This window comes from Schistosoma mansoni, chromosome 1 (genome assembly GCF_000237925.1).
Source record: "Schistosoma mansoni strain Puerto Rico chromosome 1, complete genome".
Taxonomy (NCBI): Eukaryota; Metazoa; Platyhelminthes; class Trematoda; order Strigeidida; family Schistosomatidae; genus Schistosoma; species Schistosoma mansoni.
The window spans coordinates 27,494,500-27,516,900 of NC_031495.1; the positions used below are offsets into that span (position 1 = coordinate 27,494,500).

The window sequence follows — 22,401 nt, forward strand, 5'->3', positions numbered from 1 at the left end:
GTTGGATTTACTACAAATTCATTCGCTGAGAATTTACAAATATATATTATTCCTATTTAATGTCTTACATCAACTCGGCGCTCAAATATTGTGAAACTATTCGCTCTAATTTAGACGAGAGTTCTTATATAAAACTCACTCTGTTAATTATAACATTCTGACAATTCATTACAGAGAAAAAACTACGTAAGTGGAAGTCTGATACTGAATACATTATATAAACAAATATCAGTAATTGTATACATTAGTTTAAAAGGTCCCTTTCAACTACCACTGACAATGTGACAAGAATTACTGATCTGTTCAACATGAATCATTCTGTTGATAGAATAAGTTTCATAACTTTATTAACACTACGCCAAATAAAAATATTCATTACATATGATTAAACTTATGTCAGTCACGCGATATATGTATGATCATCAGTAGGTTGCTCACAATTAGATTTCTTTATGTATTTATCTACACATCATTTGTTATTTAGGAACGGCAATCCACTATGTGTATTGCCAAGTGTTTCCATTGCTTTAACAGAAGACAAAATAGCTTTTACTGTGTACGTAACCAAAAACCCAACTTATGATCAAGAATAGTTCATATAAGAACTTTCGTCTAAATTAGAAGGAATAGTTTCACAGTATTTGGGTGCCGAGATGATGTGAGACATTAAATAGGAAGAATAGTTCATGTTTCGTTTAAAATCAAAAGTAAAAACGATAGTAAACATGTATTGGCTTACATTTTGTGTATTCATGTGGAATAAAAAATTAAACATAATTTATTTTAGTGCAATTATTTTGATGAAAAAATGAAGGAGAGATAATTATGTCTAATAATTTTTCAGTTTTACCCATGTTAAACGAGGCATTAATATAAACAGAGAAAGATTTCTAAAATAAGATTGTACAATATTGAATCGGTGAATAGAGATTTGTATCAACAGAATAAACAATCACACATAGATAACAATAATCATAATAATATTGGAAGTTAGAACTAAACATAAGACATTTATTAAAGAAGTTTAACTTATTTATCAGTAACATATAAAGAAAAATTCAGGGATTATTAGTGTCCGTTTTTTTCTTTTAGAACAATAACACTTATTTTCACTTAGTATTGTTTGTTTGAATCTTCCAATGATGTTTAGGACCTCAACTGGTCAGTCTCTGATTGGCATATGTGCATACTGTGCGTATTGCCTCGATATAGCTTTAATTCACAAGCATTATGAGCAAAGATGGATATTGGCTAGCAATAGAATCCAGAATGCGCGCTTCATCCTATTCGGGACTCGTCAGCTGGATGTACCTGCATCTCAGAGTTGATGTTCACTCTCGTACTCGAGCCCAGCATCGTTCACTTCAAACGCCATCGCATTATCCACTCAGCTACTGAGTCCTGATAGCCACCTGCCTGTGCAATGTGGTGAAGTTAAAATTCACTTAGTATTGTTTGTTTCAATCTTCCCATTGTTTTTTAGGACTGCAACTGGTCAGTCTCTAATTGGCATATATGCATACTCTGCGCACTGCCTCGATATCGCCTTAATACACAAGAATTATAAGCAAAGATGGACAGTGGCTAGCAGTGGAATCCAGTTGCAATCCTAAACATCAATGAGAAGATTTAAACAAACAATACTTAGTAAACTATAGTTATCTTTTGATTGCTAAGTAGTTTGCAATGTTACTTTTCTTTATTTAAGCCATTAAGAAATATATCAAGATATTTTCGAAAATTTGTGTTTTTCAAATGATAACTATTAATGAACATATTAATATTATTGACCTTTCTCTTAGATATTTAAGTCCTCCCTAATTCAAACTTGTCTTAATATTTTTAAAGTGGATGTTTTTTTTCTTTCTATAATCTATTTTTTCTTTATTGCTTCACATTATGCTTTAAGCTAATATAGAATACTTTCTAATACTTTAGAAAAGTTTAGATAAATTTTTAAAAGATGCAATGCTAATTTAAATTGGACTTATGTATACTAAATAACTATGGATATAACCCAACTGTGTCACTGACCTACTTTTTAAAATCAAACTACCACTTCATTCAAATGGAACCTTTTACTTATGAAAGAAAGATTATTTTATTTGAATTAATGATCGATTAGTAACAATGTAACGAAACCCTTAGTCAATATAAACGTTCTAAAATTCTTTTAAAATTAAACAAATCAGGGAGACGTGTATGAATAAGAAAACGCTTGTCGGCACTGGTTACTTCTTTTAAAACCTCTACACTAAATCCTTCTGGATACCAACTAAATAATTTATTTTAGTAAATAATTCTTAGTTAAGATCTGAAGAATGAACTCTATGGTTAGAGTGATATTTTTTTAAATGAACACCTTAAATCTGTGCGTACATATATGTAGCTACTGGCTGATAGTTTTATATTGGGAAATTATTCCCTCTTCAAAATGACCAGTTCATAATAGGTAACACTTCTTGTTTACTGACAGCAAGATATAGCCAAATTCTGATTTCCTTCAAAAACATCACATACATAAGTGGAACTTTGTTCAACTATGAAAACTGATGTATATCTGGTTATATATATATATATAAAGTTCCCCACGCTAGGTGGTTTAATTTCAGAACTTTCATTATCACACTGGTCAGTGTAAACAGGAACTACTTCATCTTGAAAAGAACGCTCCATTGATTCAGCAAGTGTCATATCAGATCGTTCTGATGATCTTATTTATATTGGTTATTTTTATGGGTTCTTGCATTTGTGTTGGGTATGAATCTCAGTTGACCTCTTCAATATTGTTAACAGGCTGAACTTATGACAATATATCTGCAGATTGCTATCAGATCTGAATGTCATACTTCTAGTACTTTGTAAAAATTTCAGATCTTCCTCGATAATTATCCAATAAAACTCCTGTCTATGATTGTCTGGATGTATTGATTTTAGTAATATTACATAATGTTGCTACATTGTTAATTCATTTTCATGTTGATGTAAGTCATCTCTATCAACGTTCTTTAACAAAACATTTTACTTTGATCGCTATTAATCTCAACACTGACATCTTATCCACTTTACTCTCCCACCTCATTTTTATTTATGTTAAAGATAATTATGGCAACTATGTTGCATTCGATGAAAACGGTGATGGTTATGGACAATATTCAATATATAATTATGCGCGTGATCCATACACTGGTCAGTATCATTATCGTTTAGTCGGTGATTTTCAAGGTGGTAAACTTACAATGCGTGCACGACCTATATGGCCGGGTGGTGAATCAAAAAAGTTTCCAGTTAGCCAATGTTCAGAAGAATGTGGGTAAGTGGAACGTATTTTATTTTTTGGATGTATCAGTTAGTAAACTAACCATTTAAAGAGCCTCTTTATTATTTAAATAAGCATTCAATCTTTATCAGGAACTTTAGTCTAAATGGATACCGAATGAAATTTAATCTATTCTGAACACAGACTTTCTCATCGACTAGTTATCTGGAAGAGCACGAATATCATACGAAATGCTCTTAAATGTATGAACGTATTCACATACAAAAGTTCTGCCGTCATATTTATCTAAACCCTTAAGTGGTAGATGACTGGTTATTCACTCGTGTTTAAAAAAAAAATACACTTAGTCACCCCGACTAAACTTAAACATTCGAAATGATCAGATTGTTCATCCAAGGTGCACACTCGATCATCACTATTATTCTTAAAATTTTCACTGACCTTGTTGACGTCTTCTGGGATTCACAACTTAATAAAACAAGACCTAAAAGTGTAATCCATACAACAATATTTACAGAAAGATTTATATCTTATTTCTGAATTAAAAATATTCATCAAAACCACCTACTTTGACTTATCAACACCTTACCAGTTACACTATTTATATAGTAACTTTGTTGTTATTTTAATTTAGATTTTCTATTAATATTTATAAGAACTACCGAACTAATATTCATTTTCTGTTGTCATTTTTTCCATCTAGTATCTTAGCCAGAGGTTAATTTCATTTAATAAAGTGTGTAAGTATAGATTGATGCACGATCCTATATTTAATTCCAGGCAATTGTCAAAATTTCTTCTTAAATATGTGAAGTAGGATCGATATAGCATCTAGTCAATATTGAAGTTTTTAGTATCGATTAATTCAACAATACTCTGGATTTATGTTTCGTGTTCAGTAAACATATTCCTAGCCAAGATAATTTCAACAGTTCCTCTTTGAGTATATAGCTAGAAAGGTAAACAAGTAGAGTATAAGTACTAAAGTAAAAAAAATTGTCTAAAATAAACTATTTTAACACTTATTATACTTTTAGGGATTTCTTCATATTTTTTGTTGTAATCTATGATCTACAATAAGAATTGATGATTACTTTCCGAGTTTCCTTATCAAATCACTAAAGCGTTTGCACCGATCAAAACTGAATTTTTACTTTGGCAACATGTTTTTGTATTTTAGAATATCATGTAAATTAAAAAGCTTAAAAACATTCAGAACGATATGAATAGTGAAAAACCAAGCTCATCTTGTGATGAATAACACTTATAATTGAGAAATAATCTAAAGTTTTCAGCACACCAGTAACGTTCCTGGAGATGTGTCTCTTATGTTCAATTGGAAGTTGTGACCAATTTAGTTCAATTGGTCTAAAGTGAAACAGTTTTCATGAATGCCATTAAGTGATTGTTGAATTATGTTACGAACTGGTTAAAGTTAAGGATGTGTACCATTGGGTGCCAATGTAGTTACTTTCAAGGTTAATTGTTCTCAAAGAGACTTGAATGTCCTAACACCGGTCCCTAATGAGGTCAAAGATGTGAATTTTTGAGGAGACCCGTAGTTGGACGGAACAACTTTCCTGTGCTTCTTGCTTCACAGTTGTATCAAAACTGAGATCAATCATTTTATGAATAACATCTACAAATTAATTAATCTAAACATTACCCATTCATCCAATGAAAACCTAGTGAATCATAAGCGTGTAAATAAAGTTAATATTCTGGTAATATAGCACTGAATTTTTCATATTAAATTGCTACCTTGTTGCTACTCTTGTTTCGTAGCTACCATTAATTATAGACTTTAAAGCAAGCTTAACTGCATAATCAAGAATGAAACATTCCACACCGTCTTAACGTGTAATTATTTTTTTCTCAAATTAACATTAGCAGCTTTTTTGAGTTAAGAATTGAATATCTTACAGCGAATGCTTTAAACACTATTTTCCAAAACTTTTGATGGAAGAAAGTAAATATAATAGTAAACAAGTCATACTTTACCTTCACAATTGTTAAAAAAATGAAATATCAGTTGTGACTACAAACAGCTTGATTTGCCTATCTGGCTAAAGATGAGTTATTCAAAACTCTACTAAAACAAATCTAGCTGGTTCAGACGACTTCATTTCTATCTAGTTGCGTAATTAGAATTTGTTATCATGGTTATCTACACAAGTCCATTAAAAGGTATCCAGTAAATCTACATATTTTGCTAGTCAATCTCAGAAACTAGAAACCATATTTTTGCACAACATATAAAACTCAGAAATCACCATAAGGAATTTAGGATCCCGCAAGATCAAAGTCAAGCCCGAATCAACACATTCATTTTGCTACATTCCATGTAAACTGACAGACACAACTCCAAATTAAAATGGAAGTAAATATCATCTACAAACTAAAACATATCAAACGTAAAATGAATTACGCTAAAGAGGACGCCTCCTTCCCATACGTATATACAAACATAGACTAGCACTGTAAACGTATTGTATGCTGTTACGTATTTTAATACATATGGACAACTGTGGTCACAAATGTGATGGGGGAATAGTCAAATTCATGGGTTAATGGAATTTCAAGAATATCAATACCTTATCTATAACATTATGAAGCAATTAGATCCCATATAGGTAGACAGTAATTGTTTGTGAACAAATTGATACATGACTTTTTGTCCCTGTTCTATGAGTAACCATACCCATACAATTAGATCAATCTCCAAATTCAACTACGAATGTTAAAAATATACATTGTTAAGGAGTATAACTATTGAATGGACTACGTCACGTACAATTCATTAGTCATTTATTGTTCTCTTCTAATGTAATATTGTCGTTAAAAGTAAATCAAAATTATTTTCTGTGCACTAAATTGGTACTCATTTAGTCAAGACATTTGACCTAATAGTTAGTGTATTTAAGTACTGGATTTTGTAATGTCATGATAAGTTATATTTGGGGACTTATTGAAAGCAACAATAATGATAAATATTATTGCCAAAGTTCAACTTGGCATAAGTCACTTCTACAGAAAATAGATAAATAAACGAAATACCAAAAATTTTAATTTTGGGGGTATCACAAATATATAACTGTTTTTATTAGTTAAGGGTATGATCAGTATCTTTTCTGTATTCATTGAAGGTTAGTTAGTTGATAACGTAGAAGACAGCAAAGCGTCTGTTACTATTTTCATCAGGGTTATCTGTCTTGAACACCTAGTTTAAATGATATCAACAGTAGTGTGGTGACTGTACTATGAGATACATAACTTTGATACTAACAATTCACTACTGTGTTAAAGAACTTGACTTGTTTTAAACACTGATTTTTTACTGTCAACAGCAAATTTCTTCACAAGATAATAGACAGGTTTTTTATTTTTATGTTTACATAATAGGAAATAGTAAATTTTTTGTATTTTGACAGCTGTCTTTATATACGACAAAAAACCTATTGTATATGTTAAATAGCTATTCGCTTATGAATGTCGTTTGAATAACTACTAAGGAAAAGTTAATCCCTTGATATTTTGCAGGTTTAATACTCTAATATTAGGGTATTGCATTAGAAATGTAAATATGGCAAAACTTACTGGGTTAACTACCCTTATACTCTGCAAAGATCATTCAAACGAAAATTTAGACTCGGTTCTAAATGATAAAAAAGACTGGGAAGAATCGATCAAAGTGAAGAAATTTGAAATAAAGAGATATGCACTGAATCTCTATGATTCTTCAGTCTATATTAAGATAATCATATCCTTATTCAAGATAACTACGTCAACTATGTACTAGAAACTCTAATCATAAATGTATTCCAAACGTTTGCTTTGCACTGCACTTCAGATAGGAATTTTCACTTCAAATAGTATTAGCCCACTGACCCTATTGTAACATTACCGTTTCTCTTCATATTCACGTGATGTTGCTGCACCGATTATAATTCATAACCTTAAATTATTTTTTCCTACCCTTTTTAAATGACCTTTGAACTTTACTAAAAAACTTTATCCGAGTATCTAAGCCATTTGAAACAATTAATAATACTCACTTGGTATTGTTTGTTTGAATATTCCCATTGATTTTCAGGACTGTAATTGATCAGTCTCTGTTATTGGCATACGTGCATACTGTGTGTATTGCCTCGATATAGCCTTAAATCAATTGTAGTCCTAAATAACAATGGGGAAATTCAAGCAAACAATATCAAGTGAATTCAAACTTCACCCCATTGCACAAGCAGGTAGCTATCAGAACTCAGTAGCTGAGTGGATAACGCGATGGCGTTTGAGTCCCAGAGTGAACATCAACTCTGACATGCAGGTACACCCAGCTGACGAGCCCCAAATAGGACGAAACGCGCGTCCTGGATTCCACTGCCAGCCACTGTTCATCTTTGCTAGTTAATAACACTGATCAGAAAAGTTAAAACCTCGTGTATATATTTTACACTGAGAAATGTAATTCAGTATCACTGTGTATAAAATTTTATGGAATTTCTAAAACAATTCTCTAATCAAACATGTATTTTGAATATATGGTGAGGTTCGTGCTTCTGTAGGTTCTTGAATTTAAATAGGACAAATATCAATTCATTTTATTTCCTTTCTGAATTAAATAAGTATCGACTCAGTGAAGCAGTTGGGATCAAACATATTTAACATAGATTACCTTATTTTCATGATTTTAGAAGTAAACCACAGTTTCAATGCTCACTTACTTGGTGACAGGATAATTGGATTGTAATTAGAAATAAATAGTAACATATGTTGTAACAAAATAAAGCAGTTAAAATGTAGAGGAAATTTCATGGTATTTAAAGGTGAGACGACACAGATTCACAATCGGCTAACGAATATTAGATTTACTTATGATGAATGTTTTTATAAACTTCAATATAGTTTTGAATAGAAAGATGTATTATTGTATCCCACCGAATATAGTTTTAATTTTAGAAAAAATGGCTAAATCCATTGACTTCCTATTAATAAATAAACAGCATGATGAAGAAAACCCTAAGCATATCGTGAAGTAAACTATTGATACAGCAGATTTCGATAATGAAGTTGTTTTATTTAAATGTGTCATCACACTTATGACTCTGTGATCCATCGTATACATATAGATCGTGAACAATATCTTCCCAATTCCGACGAATTACCTAACGATACATTTAAGTAAATGATATGACTATTCGGTAGTTAAACACCGGTATACTAACTAACTATGCAGTCATTTTTATATCCCATACCTTAATAAGCAGATTATGAATTAGCTTGATGATTCCATTACAAAACACTTTAACTGGTGATACATGATAAACTGGTTGTTTACGTCACATTTTACGAAGTGATAACGATTTTTTTCCGGTAAAAATGAAAACAAAAAACATTACATTATTTTATAAGAAACATTTGCCCAGAGGGTAAGTAATTTATTCATTTTCAGACAACACATAACAACAACAACATTGAATAATATATAAATATAAATATAGATATGAAAAACTATTATCTCAGGTGTATAAACACATTATGTTTGGTATATTTAGATTACATTTGTTGATTGATGTTCATTCAGTATTCTTGGGATAAATAAACACAAAAGATTATTTTCAGTTGTTCATATTATCGGTATGAGAGTCTTTAATAGAAAAACTAAACGAATAACATGTAACTTGATGACTAGGTATACTAGGCATACCAGAATATAAAGATACACGTACATATTCTTTTATTGCTAGTAACTAGAAATATAAACTTGATGATGAAATGTCAGATTTACTTCATTTTAATCTTGTTTGTTCGAATGTTGATTGAATGAACTGAATGTTATCTGTTTAACAAAATTCTGAAATTAAAGGTAAAATTATTGTTTGCTTGAGTAGACCATATTTGAACTAAAAAAATTTTGATGTTTAAAATATATTTCATAGTCTTAGTAGTAACTGGCTTCAATATGTAGATGTTTCAAATCCAAGTGAGAAGCTATGAGTGGTGGAGTTCAATCTGTGTCGGGTATGAGAGAGCCATCTACTAAAGATAATGGATACGGGTTGAAAAATATCGTGAACTAGTCGAACATAGACAGCTGATTGGTCTAAAGGTTAATCGTTCCCTCCTGTAACCGAAAGTTTTGGGACTGAATCCCACGACCAGACACCTTATCTAAACTATGTATTGAATAGATATATATACAACTTACCCTTTTATTAATCTGGCGCTGTGTGAAGTGTTCTCCATTCCTTGTCTCTTTAGAAAATGTTGTTTTAGTTACATAATCTTATATGTAGTTGATTCATGCCATTTTCTTGATATTTGCAAATCTTTAGATCAAGTTACTCTCTGTCAATGATTTCTCAGCTGAAATTCTTCTGCTCTATTTCATTTTTTAAGCATGAGTTCCGTTTATGTTCAGTTATTAAAATGTGTTCGCCTTTTTATGTTCTATTTAGTTTAAAACAGTGAATCATTGTATAAACTTGAAAACATAACAAAAGGTCATGAATCACTCTAGTGTATGGAAACGCTAATTTCCAATAATTTATCTAATACACAGTTGCTAACCCTATAATAATCTATTGGCTCACAGCAATCATCTAGAAAGGAAGAAAAAAAACATTCAGTGACTGATTCAAACACTTGAGTGTAATAGATTCAATCTCTAAAAGTTTAAACAAGCCCATCATATCTACTGATATTTTGACTCTAAAAATTGTTGGTCTAGCAAGAATATATAAAAATTGTTTTAAGAATTGTTAAACTATTCTATGAAAAACACATTTTAAATCTATAGATAAAATGGGAAAGTTGAAAGTGTTTAGAGAAAGTTTGTTACATTTTGATAAATCATCTTTTACTAATAGGTAAGCTTCAAGAGATGATAGATTGTACAGATGATAAGGTGATGACTTGAGGAACAAAAATCTAAATTTCCAATTTCTCCATCAAAGCTTTTGATTGTGGAAATGAATTTGGACATATACTTTTTGTTTTAAAAAGAGAATAACAACCTGCTTCACGGTGATGTTATAGTATTTCAACTAGAATAAATCTTTTTTTATTTCTTCTTTGAAAAATTATAGAACGCTTCTCTTAAAGTATGGTCAGTATTATATCGCGTTTTTGCCGACATATGACCATAATATTGATGGTTATCACTTTCAAAATCATTGATTCAGAAAGTGATAGTGTTATGTCTCTGTATATTCTGAAAACAAGATTATCAGACCATATCATTAAAAAAAGTCAAAACCAATTTCAAAAGTAACTTTTGGTTTCTTATCTCAATGTTGTACAAACAAAATATACTGTGTAGTTGATTTCATTTGTACAGTTTTATCTACTGTTGTGATAACTTCGATGAAGAACAATAAACTATGAGTAGTATGATTAGAAAAAAATAGATTTATGCCAATATTGGTATTTTCAATGTTCTTGAAACTACGGTTTTCAGATGAATTCAACAGTGAGTTTGTAGCACAACATCTATGGAGCTAAATAGACCAAAAGCGTATAATGTAGTATTATCTATTTCTAAAATTCAGCACTTGGTCTTTTGAGGAATTTCATGGGTGAATATTGATTACTTAATGACAGAAATTATAAAAAACGAAATGTCAATAACGTCGAATCTTACAGCTATGTGGAAACTATCTGTGCCAACCAAATTATCACCGGGATGTAACCATTATTACGCTTGTCTAGTCATCCGCACTGATCGGAGTCTTTAGATCTATTTAAGGCCTAAACAGTAATTTAAGTTACTCTACACCAAATTTACTAAATTTTAAGTAGTTGGAGATAATCAACAGAAAGGCTGTGTTCCAGTTGACGGTCGTTGCTAAGGTGCATTGATCATCACATTGAGTTTAATCGATAGAATCCAATGCTTAGGATTAGATATTCAATTACACTATATATTGTTCAATGGCATTTCAGAGACAACACCTCAGTCAGAAAACGGATATGTCTTGTTCATAAGAATAAATAATCAGATAGTCTGCTTTATATTTAATCCCTCAACCACCTATATGTTACCAGCTACGAAAGTTACTTCTTTGCTAATAAGAAACTGTAAAATACAACGCAAATAAGATGTTTATTTTTACTCTTTTTTTCTAATTAATTTAATATAGATTTGGTGAAGTTCGACGTTTAGACAAGAAACAACAGTGTTGTTGGTCATGCGAAACATGCGGTGTAGACCAACGCGTAGTTAATTTAACTCACTGTGAAACTTGTCCTTTTCAACATTGGCCTTCAAAGGATAAAAGAACATGCGAACTTTTAGAGGTAAGTGCAAAATTGGTTATTTATCATTTGCTACACATAACTCCATCCAACGTTCAAACGGTAATATTTTCAAAATCTCAATAAATAAATGTATGATACATGTTTTTATTTAAAGTCAATCATTCTAGTTAATTTTCGGTATCAAATGAATCGCTGAAGATAGTTTAGTCCAACTGAAATGAGTTTCATTTAGAAGTTAGAAATATGAGTGATCCAAATATAATTAGATTTAAAAACAATTAAAATAAAGGTGCTAAAGTTTGAAGTTGAAATGGCGAGGGTTTTAAATTGTTACATTCCACAAAGTAATAGTATGCTAGTGAAACATTGAATCATCAGTAACCATTGAACAGTTTTTTTATGGTAGCCCAATCAAAATTCAGGATAACAAAGGTAAAAATTATGAACAATTAATACATTCCTGGAATCATTAATGGTGACAAAGAAAAAATAAAACAGTTTGATATGTCGACTAAAAATTAAAGTGTGTTGTACGGTTAACCACAATTAGTTCCATTTAGGAAGATTTCCTACTATCGAAAGTTAAAGTACTGCGATGGATAACCATCTATTCAACTGTTTACCATAGAACTTGATGTTTTTCACCAAACGTTGATATCATTAACACCATCTGATAGTAGGTTCAAAAAACAGAATGTCACTATGCGATGAGCTTTGAAGTATATTTGTAGTCGAAAACATCTTTCTTGTATTATCCTCAGAGAACATCGAGCCTATGATATAAACTTATTACAGCAAAATGAAAAAATTTGTTGATAGAGACACATCATCTTGTAAATTTACAACCGCATTTATATCACAATAATTTCTAGCTTGTGACTTGGAAACAACAAGGATCATCAATGCTGCCTAATATGAAGGTATAATTTACCTAAACACTCGATCGAAAATTTGAGATACGGGTTGGAATTCCGGATAGTAATCTTTCTTATTCCTAAAATACAAATCTACCAAAATTTTGTACTTAAATGTTCTAACCTCTTAGAAATTTTTATTTTTGCATACAGTTACACTATATTGATATTTCGACGTGGTTCGCAATCGTTCCAATAACTTTCAGTAGTCTTGGAATACTAATAACTGGTGGAGTTATACTTACATGGGTTTTCTACTCGGATACACCCTTGATTCGCGCTACAGGACGTGAACTAGCTTATGTACAATTAGCTGGATGTTTAGTTTGCTATTCATGTGCATTCATTCTGATTGCAAGACCGTCAATTTTCACATGTTCATTACAGCGAATCCTAATTGGTCTTGGTTTTGCAATGATGTATGCTTCATTATTAACAAAAACCAATCGTATAGCAAGAATATTTGATGCAGCAAAACGTACTACTAAACGTCCTGTATATATTTCACCAAGATCACAACTTGCTATTTCTGGATCATTAATCGCACTACAATTATCCTTATCAGCTATATGGTTTGGCTTTGATTCACCCGATACACGGATTGATGAAATTAGACCTGGTTATCTTGTTTTACGATGTGCAATGAAAGATAAAAGTTTCTTAATCTCCCTGGCTTACAACATGATTTTAATCATTGTTTGTACAGCATATGCTGTAAAAACACGACAGATTCCAGAAAATTTTAATGAGTCAAAGTTTATTGGCTTCACTATGTACACAACATGTATTATATGGTTGGCATTTTTACCAATGTATTACGCTACAATAAGCAATCATCAAGTAAGTATTCTATTGAATATAAACGTTACACTTCATATATTAATAGTCGATATATACTGAAAATAATTCAGATAAATCAGAAGAGATCAGTAAAAGTTTGCATATCAAGTACTATATTAAAATAATATGTTAACAATAATACGTTTAACACGTAAACGTATACCTTGAGTAATTTCTAAAACTTGTGATAGTCACTAAAATGGTTCATTCTTTAGAAGGTATACTGTGATCTCAGTCCAGTGTTTCACTTCATAAAATAGTTACAAAAGTAAACTTCTTCAAAAACCCTTTTGAGTTTAAATGAATGCTCTCAATAACTAATCATATACTGAGTTTTGAAGTCCTGTTCTTATCAATCATTACAAGCTTCTACAGCGGTTATATTTAGTCGAGAAGTGGTTACAAATTAAATGAAGTGAACTGTTTAACCAGTGTGTACATTCATTTATACACACAAACTGTGTTGACTCAATAATTTAAAACACTGACACATGAACAAAGAATTTTTTTTTCAGTGAAATCTCTTCAAGTTCTACACTTATATATTAACAGAATACTTCTACTCAAAGTTTGTGCTGAAGATTTCGTTCAGAGTAACAATAGAAGATCCACGACCAAATCATCCAGCTCAGAGACCAAAGCTCCATCAAAATAGTTGAAGCGTTTCAGTAGTTTTACTACATGTTAAATAAAAGAAGATTAAGATTTGCATAACTATGCATTCTTCCACTTATGTATACTGACGGGTCAGGGTCACAGTCAGCATTTTTATTTTACACATAAAATTACTGTTTCACTAAGAAATCAGTAGCTTCGATATAATTCATACTTTTAATTGTAGTAATGGACTAATGATTGAAAAATTTGAATTTTGGACCTTGCTAATTAGTTTTAAAAAATTGCTATGTTAAATTCAATTGGGCAACTGAGTACAGAAAACTGTACTTCTTAAAAACCATATATCAGGAATCACACAACCGAAACCCTATTGACTAAGAATCAGAAAATACGTTAAGTATAAACATATCACTCTCTGAAAACTATGACTGTTGCCTGTGCACAACAGTCGTGATAATAAATGAACAATATTAGAAACTGATTTCTATATATACCTTTGTTGATTTATGACAAATGAAGGTCAGTTAGTAACTAATATGTTACCACTACCAATACTACTGGTAGCAATTAAAACACTATTGCAAATATTATCTAAATAACTGACAGATTTTCTGAACGCATTCTATAAATGTCATTTCTCTAATTATTCAATATGCATACGCATAAAATTGTTTTTGTGTATTCCATTCTACTTAATAGGACATTTTTAATGTACGTGTATTCCAAAACAGCTGAGATGACCTTTGAGAATAGTTACATAAAAGTAAAAGCACAATCATCTTATAATAATCAAAAATGATGAAATAGTTGAAGTGAAAAGATTTACAGGGAATGAAAAATGAAATTTTAATCAACAGTAGGATATTTGTACAATACTGACTACAGTGTACTATGTAAATTGTTATTTAGATCAGAATATTTTTTCCATTAACAGCATGTCATGTCCTGAATGATCGTGCATATATATATATATATATATATCCTTCCCCCTTACAATTTCTAATAAAGTGAGACAGGCTAAATTGGACAGATCATTATTTATTCTAACTGATATATCAAACACTTAAGAGTTAAAGATATACTTTATAGCATCCATGAAAACATATACGTCAATCATAAGTTAGAAATAGAAATAGGATGATCATTATTAAGTGGAGCTATTAGCATCATCTTCCGTAAGGCAGCTATAATGTAAGGAAATAATCCCGTTTCCCATGTGTGAAATAGTTAAACAATTATATAAAGCATATATTTTGTCTGAATGATAGTCTACCGTTTTTCAGGAATGAAAAATGACTTGGTGTCACTTTATTAGTAATGTCTCAACGAAAGAATAGATCTCGATCAGTTGAGTTACAATTTTAACTAAAGTCATTTCTGTTATTTCGAACTGGTCTACTCAATCTTTTTAACTTTTACAGATAATTTTATATTAAATAGATCAATAGCCACTTGAAAAAGGGGGGATAAGAGGTTTTCCGTTTAGTATATGAGTAAGATTTAACCAAAAATTTTTGATCATTAGACCGGTTGTTTTCAATAAACATTTAATAAAAACTCCGTTAATTTATATAGTTGCTCAAGCAGCATTTATATTTATTATTAACCCTCTACCCATTGCTCAATTTATTTGAAAATATGAAGTCCAACCTTGGCACTGATAACTACAAATTCTTATTTATCTTGAAGAGTGTGCAAAATCGACATAACAAGGGTGGATAACTTATTAATGCGATTATCTTTACTTCATCCGAAACAGATTTCAGTCAAGACTGATGGTTATGCAGATTTCGAAGTGATATTCTTACTATCAAAGTTGAATTGATGTTCATTACATTTTAGTGTTTTTCAGGGTATATTCGCTCAGAAAAATATTATCCTTAACTAGAATATTTCCGTTAAAAATATTAAGAGCCAAGAGCAATGCTGTATAAGAACTCAAGGATAACAGATAAGATTATAAAGCAAATGATAGTAAATGTTTTTGAAACCATTCCAATTCTCATGGCGATTCTATTAGAACACCTAGATCCTCGGCTCCAAGTGCTTACAACCACTGAAATGTTTTTCTTTGATTAAATCCCAACCGTTGCTGCTACCTTGACGTGGTGGTCGGGCTTGCCTATCGTGATGATCCAATCGAGCTATAGTGGCTGGAACAATCGTTCCTCAAGGTCCTACCATGCCAGACAGGTCGGTTGAAGAGCGGTGAGACTAAAAGCAGCAATCCCAAGGTCCGAAGGCGAAGTCGTACTGCTGACTGTACAGAGGTGTGACAGCAGTAAGGTGTTTCCTTCAGACAACCAGCATGACAGCGATGCTGCCTTCCCACAAGGACGGGTGGGATTAGAAAAGGTCGACCCTAAAAATGCACACCTCACCTTATCCCACGGATTTCCGTCTCCGGCGGTAAGGACCTTTGAAGAACGGAGCTAACACGTCAAAAATCCCCCACGAAAAGGCCGTGCGTGACCGGTCTCAAGCAGTTGTCCCTTGGACACTGCGGTCACGCTCCCAGGTCGTTATGACCAACACTAATCCGACTTCTTTTACAGGTCCCTCAAGAAATACCCTTACACGGTGTGGGCAGCCGGGAAGTGATACTAGCCCTCATACCCATAACTGCACACGAGACCAGGTTGGTCACTTTCAAATCCTTCCTACACATCCTAATAACTCTCTTATCTCCACGACTAACCCTTCCCACGTCCTTTTATCACCTCGCACCGCTAGGGAAAACGATTCGGGTACACGGAACGTTATTCCTGGTCTCCTGAAACCACGCTCTAAACTACATGTAGGAACTTTTAATGTCCGAACATTGTGCCAAATAGGACAACAGGCTTCCTTAGCTAGGACTCTAGAATCTTACACCATCGATGTGTGCCGCGTCTCCGAAACGCGCATACAAGATCCGAGTGGTGTCATTCATTTGACCGCACCTAATCAAAATAAAGAACCATCTCGATACACGCTCCGTGTATCTGGAAGCCCTGATGCTGCTTCCCGTGGCCTCGCTGGAGTAGGTATAGCATTAAGTCGTAGGGCAGAACTAGCTCTTTTAGACTGGATCCCAGTAGACAGTCGTCTATGCGCTGTCCGACTAAACGGATCAGTAAGGACTCGGAAAGATAGGGAAACTCGTCGTTGCCTCTTCGTCGTCTCTGCCCACTCTCCCACTGACTGCAGCTCAGACGATATAAAAGATGAGTTCTACAGGAAACTTTCTGACCTTCTCCGAAAAGCTAGGCGTTCTGATGTAGTAATAGTGGCTGGTGACTTTAATGCTCAAGTAGGTAAACTAAGTGAAAGGGAAAGACACCTGGGTGGATCTTATGGTGTCGTGGCTCAGAGGACAGATAATGGCGACCGTCTGTTGCAGCTGTGCTCAGATAACCGCCTATTTCTTGCAAATACTGACTTCAAGCATAAGGAAAAACATCTTTTGACATGGCGACCCCCGAATTCGTCCCAACGTTGGACCCAATTAGATCACATCGCTATCAGCCACCGATGGAGGGGCTCGATAGAAGACTGTCGCTCATTCTGGAGCACATGTTTAGATTCAGATCATGCTCTAGTGCGAGCACGTATCTGTCTGCGTCTTACTGGACGTAGGAAAGACACTGCAGGGAAGCCTCTAAGGGTTTTACTTAATGATAAACAAGCTAAGAATATATTTCAGGAACAACTGGAAAAACAGTTAGACAGACATGTAAGTTGTGCCCACCCCGAGGCAGCGTGGAATGACATCCGTAACGCTGTGGAAACAGCAGTGATATCCGCTAGTAAGGTAAGCCATAAGGTCATTGAGAAACAATGGATCTCGGCAGTATCTACCTCACTGATAGATGCTCGAAAACTCATCCCACCTGGCTCTGAACATAACGAAGAGCGGAGTCAGCTTAAGCGCAGGCTAATTAGAAGCCTACGTAATGATCGTGAACAGTGGTGGGCAGCGAAAGCAAGAGAGATGGAAAAGGCAGCGGCAATAGGTAACAGTAGGCAGCTATTCAGACTCGTTAAAGAAACCGGTATTAGGAACCCCAATATCAGTGAAACCATCTCAGATAAAGATGGGCATATCATTCATTCTCAATCCAGGAGATTGGATCGATGGGCAGAACACTTTAGGGATCAGTTCAACTGGCCTTCAGCCACACATCAGTTACCCACGATCCCCAGTCGTCCTGAATGGCAAATTGATGTAAGTCCTCCAACCCTCTGCGAGGTTGAAAAAGCTATAGGAAATCTGAAGCGAGGGAGAGCCGCAGGCCCTGACAGGTTGACCCCTGAGATTTTTAAGGATGGTGGTCCAGTACTAGCAGTGAGATTGACTGAGGTCTTAGGTAGAATCTGGGAACTGGACGTAATTTCATCTGACTGGTCCCAACCACTGATTGTGCCAGTCTATAAGAAAGGACATAAGTCCTCCTGTGACAATCACAGAGGAATCAGTTTGACTAATATAGTGTCTAAAATATTAGCTTCAATAATACTAGGTCGCCTAACCAAAGCTCGTGAAGAGCAGACTAGAGAAAACCAGGCTGGTTTTCGACCTGGACTGGTTGCATAGACCAGATATTCACTCTACGTCAGGTCCTAGAACATAGACATACATTCAGATGTCCCACAATCGTAGTATTTCTTGACCTTAAGGCGGCATTTGGCTCCGTTGATCGTGAGGTTATATGGCAGTGTTTGTCAGTGAAAGGAGTACCAAAGACGTACATTAACCTCATAAAGGCTCTCTACTCGAACACAATTGGTCGAGTTAGAGCCTATGGCTTTGTCATTGACATACTTTTAGAGATAGCACCTTCATCAGCTAAACCTCCAGGAGTTGAACTTTTACCGGGAGGCTCACTTGTTGACTTAGAATACGCCGACGACATAGTTTTACTTGGTGAGGACGCTGGCAACATGCAGAGTCTTCTGACCACTATAAGCAACTATGCAGGCATGTTCGGAATGCGATTCTCTCCCTCGAAGTGCAAAATGTTACTTCAGGATTGGGTTGCAGCGACACCTGAACTAATGATAGGAAGTGAAGTAGTTGAGCGTGTAGACCACTTCACTTATATTGGGAGTCTCATCAGCCCTTGTGGTCTGGTGTGTGACGAAATCTCAGCACGGATACAGAAGGCTCGTCTAGCTTTCGTCAACTTGCGTCATTTATGGCGTAGGCGAGATATCCGTCTAGCAACAAAAGAACGTGTTTACTGTGCAGCAGTTCGTTCCGTCCTACTTTATGGCAGTGAAACGTGGCCGGTAAGAGTAGAGGATATTCGTAGGCTACTAGTATTTGATCACAGGTGTCTTCGAAGCATTTCTCGTATATCCTGGGACCACCGGGTAAGTAATGCAGTTGTTAGGAAACGAGTACTAGGTAAGGATGGCAAATCGATTGATGAAGTAGTGAAACTTCATCAGTTGAGATGGCTGGGACATGTGTTACGTATGCCCAACCACCGACTGCCCGACGTGCAATATTTCATGGTGTGGGAGTAGGTTGGAAGAAAGCTAGGGGTGGCCAGACCAAAACGTGGCACAAATCAATGAAGTCACTGACAATTGGACTGAGCCATGCTGGTAGGTGTAGGCTATTTGATTGGGATTTGCGAGATAATAGTAATCGATGGTTAGAGACCTTGGATGACATAGCTCAAAATCGTTTGCAATGGAGAAGGTGCATCCACTCCTTGTGTTCTATCGAATTCTAACCTTTTGAATTCTTCATGTCCGTATCCTTTTTCTTTTTCCAAATTTATTTCACCGTATTATACTCCTTCAATAATTTCTTCAAACCCTAATCTTTTGGATTTCTGATTATACTCCTACTACTTCTACCACTATGGTATCTGAATCGACAACTGCATTTCTGTGATAATGTGGTATGGCAACTCGAACTGATGTACGTACGTACGAAGTTCTACGTTGTGACTGACTGACTGACTCTTTGATTAAATCACTGGACTATCAAAAGCCATATGACAAAGCAAGGAGTACAGCTAACATATTGCCAACAATAACATGAGGTCATGATAGGTTTAACAATTTTAGGTTTTCATACTAAAACTTATGCAATTCCTGTTTGACATTGGTTTAGGTGAATGAAATACATTTCTTACCTACTATGATAACCATTATTTTGCATACTTTTAATCATTAACCCTTATGCGATATGGTCACTGTTCGGGCTATCGAATGAAGAAGACAAATTCTAATGATAATGACCGATTTTATCCAATCCTCAATAACACAGCGACCATTTAACCAAATATATCCATTAAAAGTTAATTATTGTTCTACACATTGAAGAGGCTCTACGAAATTTCAGTCTATATAAAAATTCTCTCAAACATTACTGGTATCTTCAAGATTTTAAACTTTAATGATCAATAGTTACAAGAATATGTTCCCTTAGTCATGCAATCATTAACTGTTCAAATATTTTTTTCCGTCCCACATCATAGCTTACTGTTACTCGTCATTACTCATTCACAAATCAATACTGAATACAAAAGATAAGATTATTCCCATTTGAAAACTTACAAATTATCCGAATGTTACAATTAGATAGATATTAATCATAAATATGTATCTGATATTACATTCAAATATTTGTCATACATTTCTTTCAAAACTTATCTTTAATAGTAAACATGAATTGAGTCGATTTTAATTCTTTTTATTAACGCTATCACTAATGGAGATAGTAATAATAATAATAAAGTAATAATGTTACTATTTCCTATTTCTAGAAAAATGTTTTTTTCTAAATAACAAAATATTATTGATGATATTAAACCACACTATATCTTATCACTAGGTGATTATAACAAGTATCAATTGAATTCTTGTTAAAAATTAATTATTTTCAGAAGGGGTTTTGTGGATATTATAGTAATTTTATAGTTGAAATCATGAATCAATTGAAGCTAGACCACCATGGAAAACCTGAAAGCACTGGACGGTCGTTTTGTTCTATTTTGGAACTCCTCATCGGTGCGCATCCACAACCCCGCCTCGCGAGATTCCTACCCAGGACCTAACAGTCGCGCGCGAGCGCTTAACCACTAGATCACTGAGCCGGCCGTCATCCAACAGTGTTAATGTCTAAATTCAACCAATCAACGGAATTGAGCAACCATCCACCATTGTCTTCAGTGAGTTCATGCATCAAAACAAACTTGGTTGTACTCCACTGGTCATTGCTTCTCATTAGAACTCCAGGAAATACCCCTTGAAGCCAGTCACTAATGATCATATGATTATTATCAGAAGGGGGTTTGTGGAGATTTTATTAATTTTATAGTCCCACAATAGGCCGAAACCGCCATCCAGTGCTTCCAGATTTTCCATGGTGGTCTAGCTTCAATTGATTTATGATTTCAACTATAAAATTATATCTATGAGTTGAACTTGAATTTGTCTTGAATTCAAGTTGATCTTTGATTTACTTAAAATATTAGACAGTTAAATAAGTTATTCGAAAGAGTTTTTTTATAAGAAGAATCATGCAACAGACTCTATATTAATAGTTTAGACATAAGATTTGAGAGTTATACTATTTATCAATAGCGAACGTAGATTAATGTATTCAAAAATGTTAGGGAAACTATCAAAACGTTATACGAAACTTTCAGAGATCAAAACTCTTATCGTTAATTTTACTTAGATTAGTAAACAATAATTAACATTTTGTCGGGTACCTATAATGTTTTACACTGAATATGTATATTTTACGAACCAGAGACTGAAAAGTTAGTTTTACATTACTTTACAACAGTATGATGTATTTTGAGATTACTAATATCCTATTTTAATACAAAGAAAAACTTACAATTGGGATTTGAACATATCAATAGTTTTATAAGCAAAGATGAATAGTGTCTAGCAGTAGAATCCAGGACGCGCGTTTCGTCCTATTTGGGACTCGTCAGCTGGATGTACCTGCACCTCGGAGTTGATGTCCACCCTGGGACTCGAACCCAGTACCTTTCGCTTCAAACGCCATCACTTTATCTACTTAACTACTGGGAAGATACAAGTAAACAACAACAGATGAATAAATCAATAGATTGTTAAAATTTACCATCCTAATTTAATACAATCATTTTCAAAGGTTTATTTTCTTTTTCTTTTAAAAAAATAATTCATTAGTGAATCACCAATACAATGAAAGTATTCATTTTCTTCTTAATTACTTTAGTAGATTTGAGTAATGAACCTCTTGAAACACTTAATCAAGTAGTATTTAAATTATTCCGTATACATTTGTATTCATCTAATTTGTTATTCCATGGAGTATATGTAGTAATACAGTTTCATCTACTTTCTTTTTACTTATACATACTTTAGTTTTGTGGTACTAATCACAGTCCACCTTGATTTTTGCTGTTATTACTAGTTTGATTTGAACAGTTTATTTTACAGTTTCTTTTCATAAAAAATAAAAACAGCTATTAACTAGTTACATTAACATTT

General features: G+C 33.5%; 1 protein-coding gene and 1 non-coding gene across 2 annotated transcripts in view; one reads left to right on the plus strand and one right to left on the minus strand.

Moving 5' to 3' along the window:
* Positions 1-22,401, plus strand: part of Smp_150370 (putative metabotropic glutamate receptor 2, 3 (mglur group 2)) — a gene marked incomplete at both ends in the record, with an annotated part of 30,512 nt that overhangs the window by 940 nt on the left and 7,171 nt on the right. The window contains 3 exons of the mRNA XM_018793902.1: positions 3,100-3,313; positions 11,422-11,578; positions 12,607-13,293. Coding sequence (XP_018648368.1) covers positions 3,100-3,313; positions 11,422-11,578; positions 12,607-13,293 — 1,058 coding nt within the window. The remainder of the gene's footprint in view (positions 1-3,099; positions 3,314-11,421; positions 11,579-12,606; positions 13,294-22,401) is intronic.
* Positions 21,886-21,957, minus strand: Smp_tRNA_01845_Pseudo_TTG.1.1. The gene has a single exon. It is a non-coding gene (tRNA).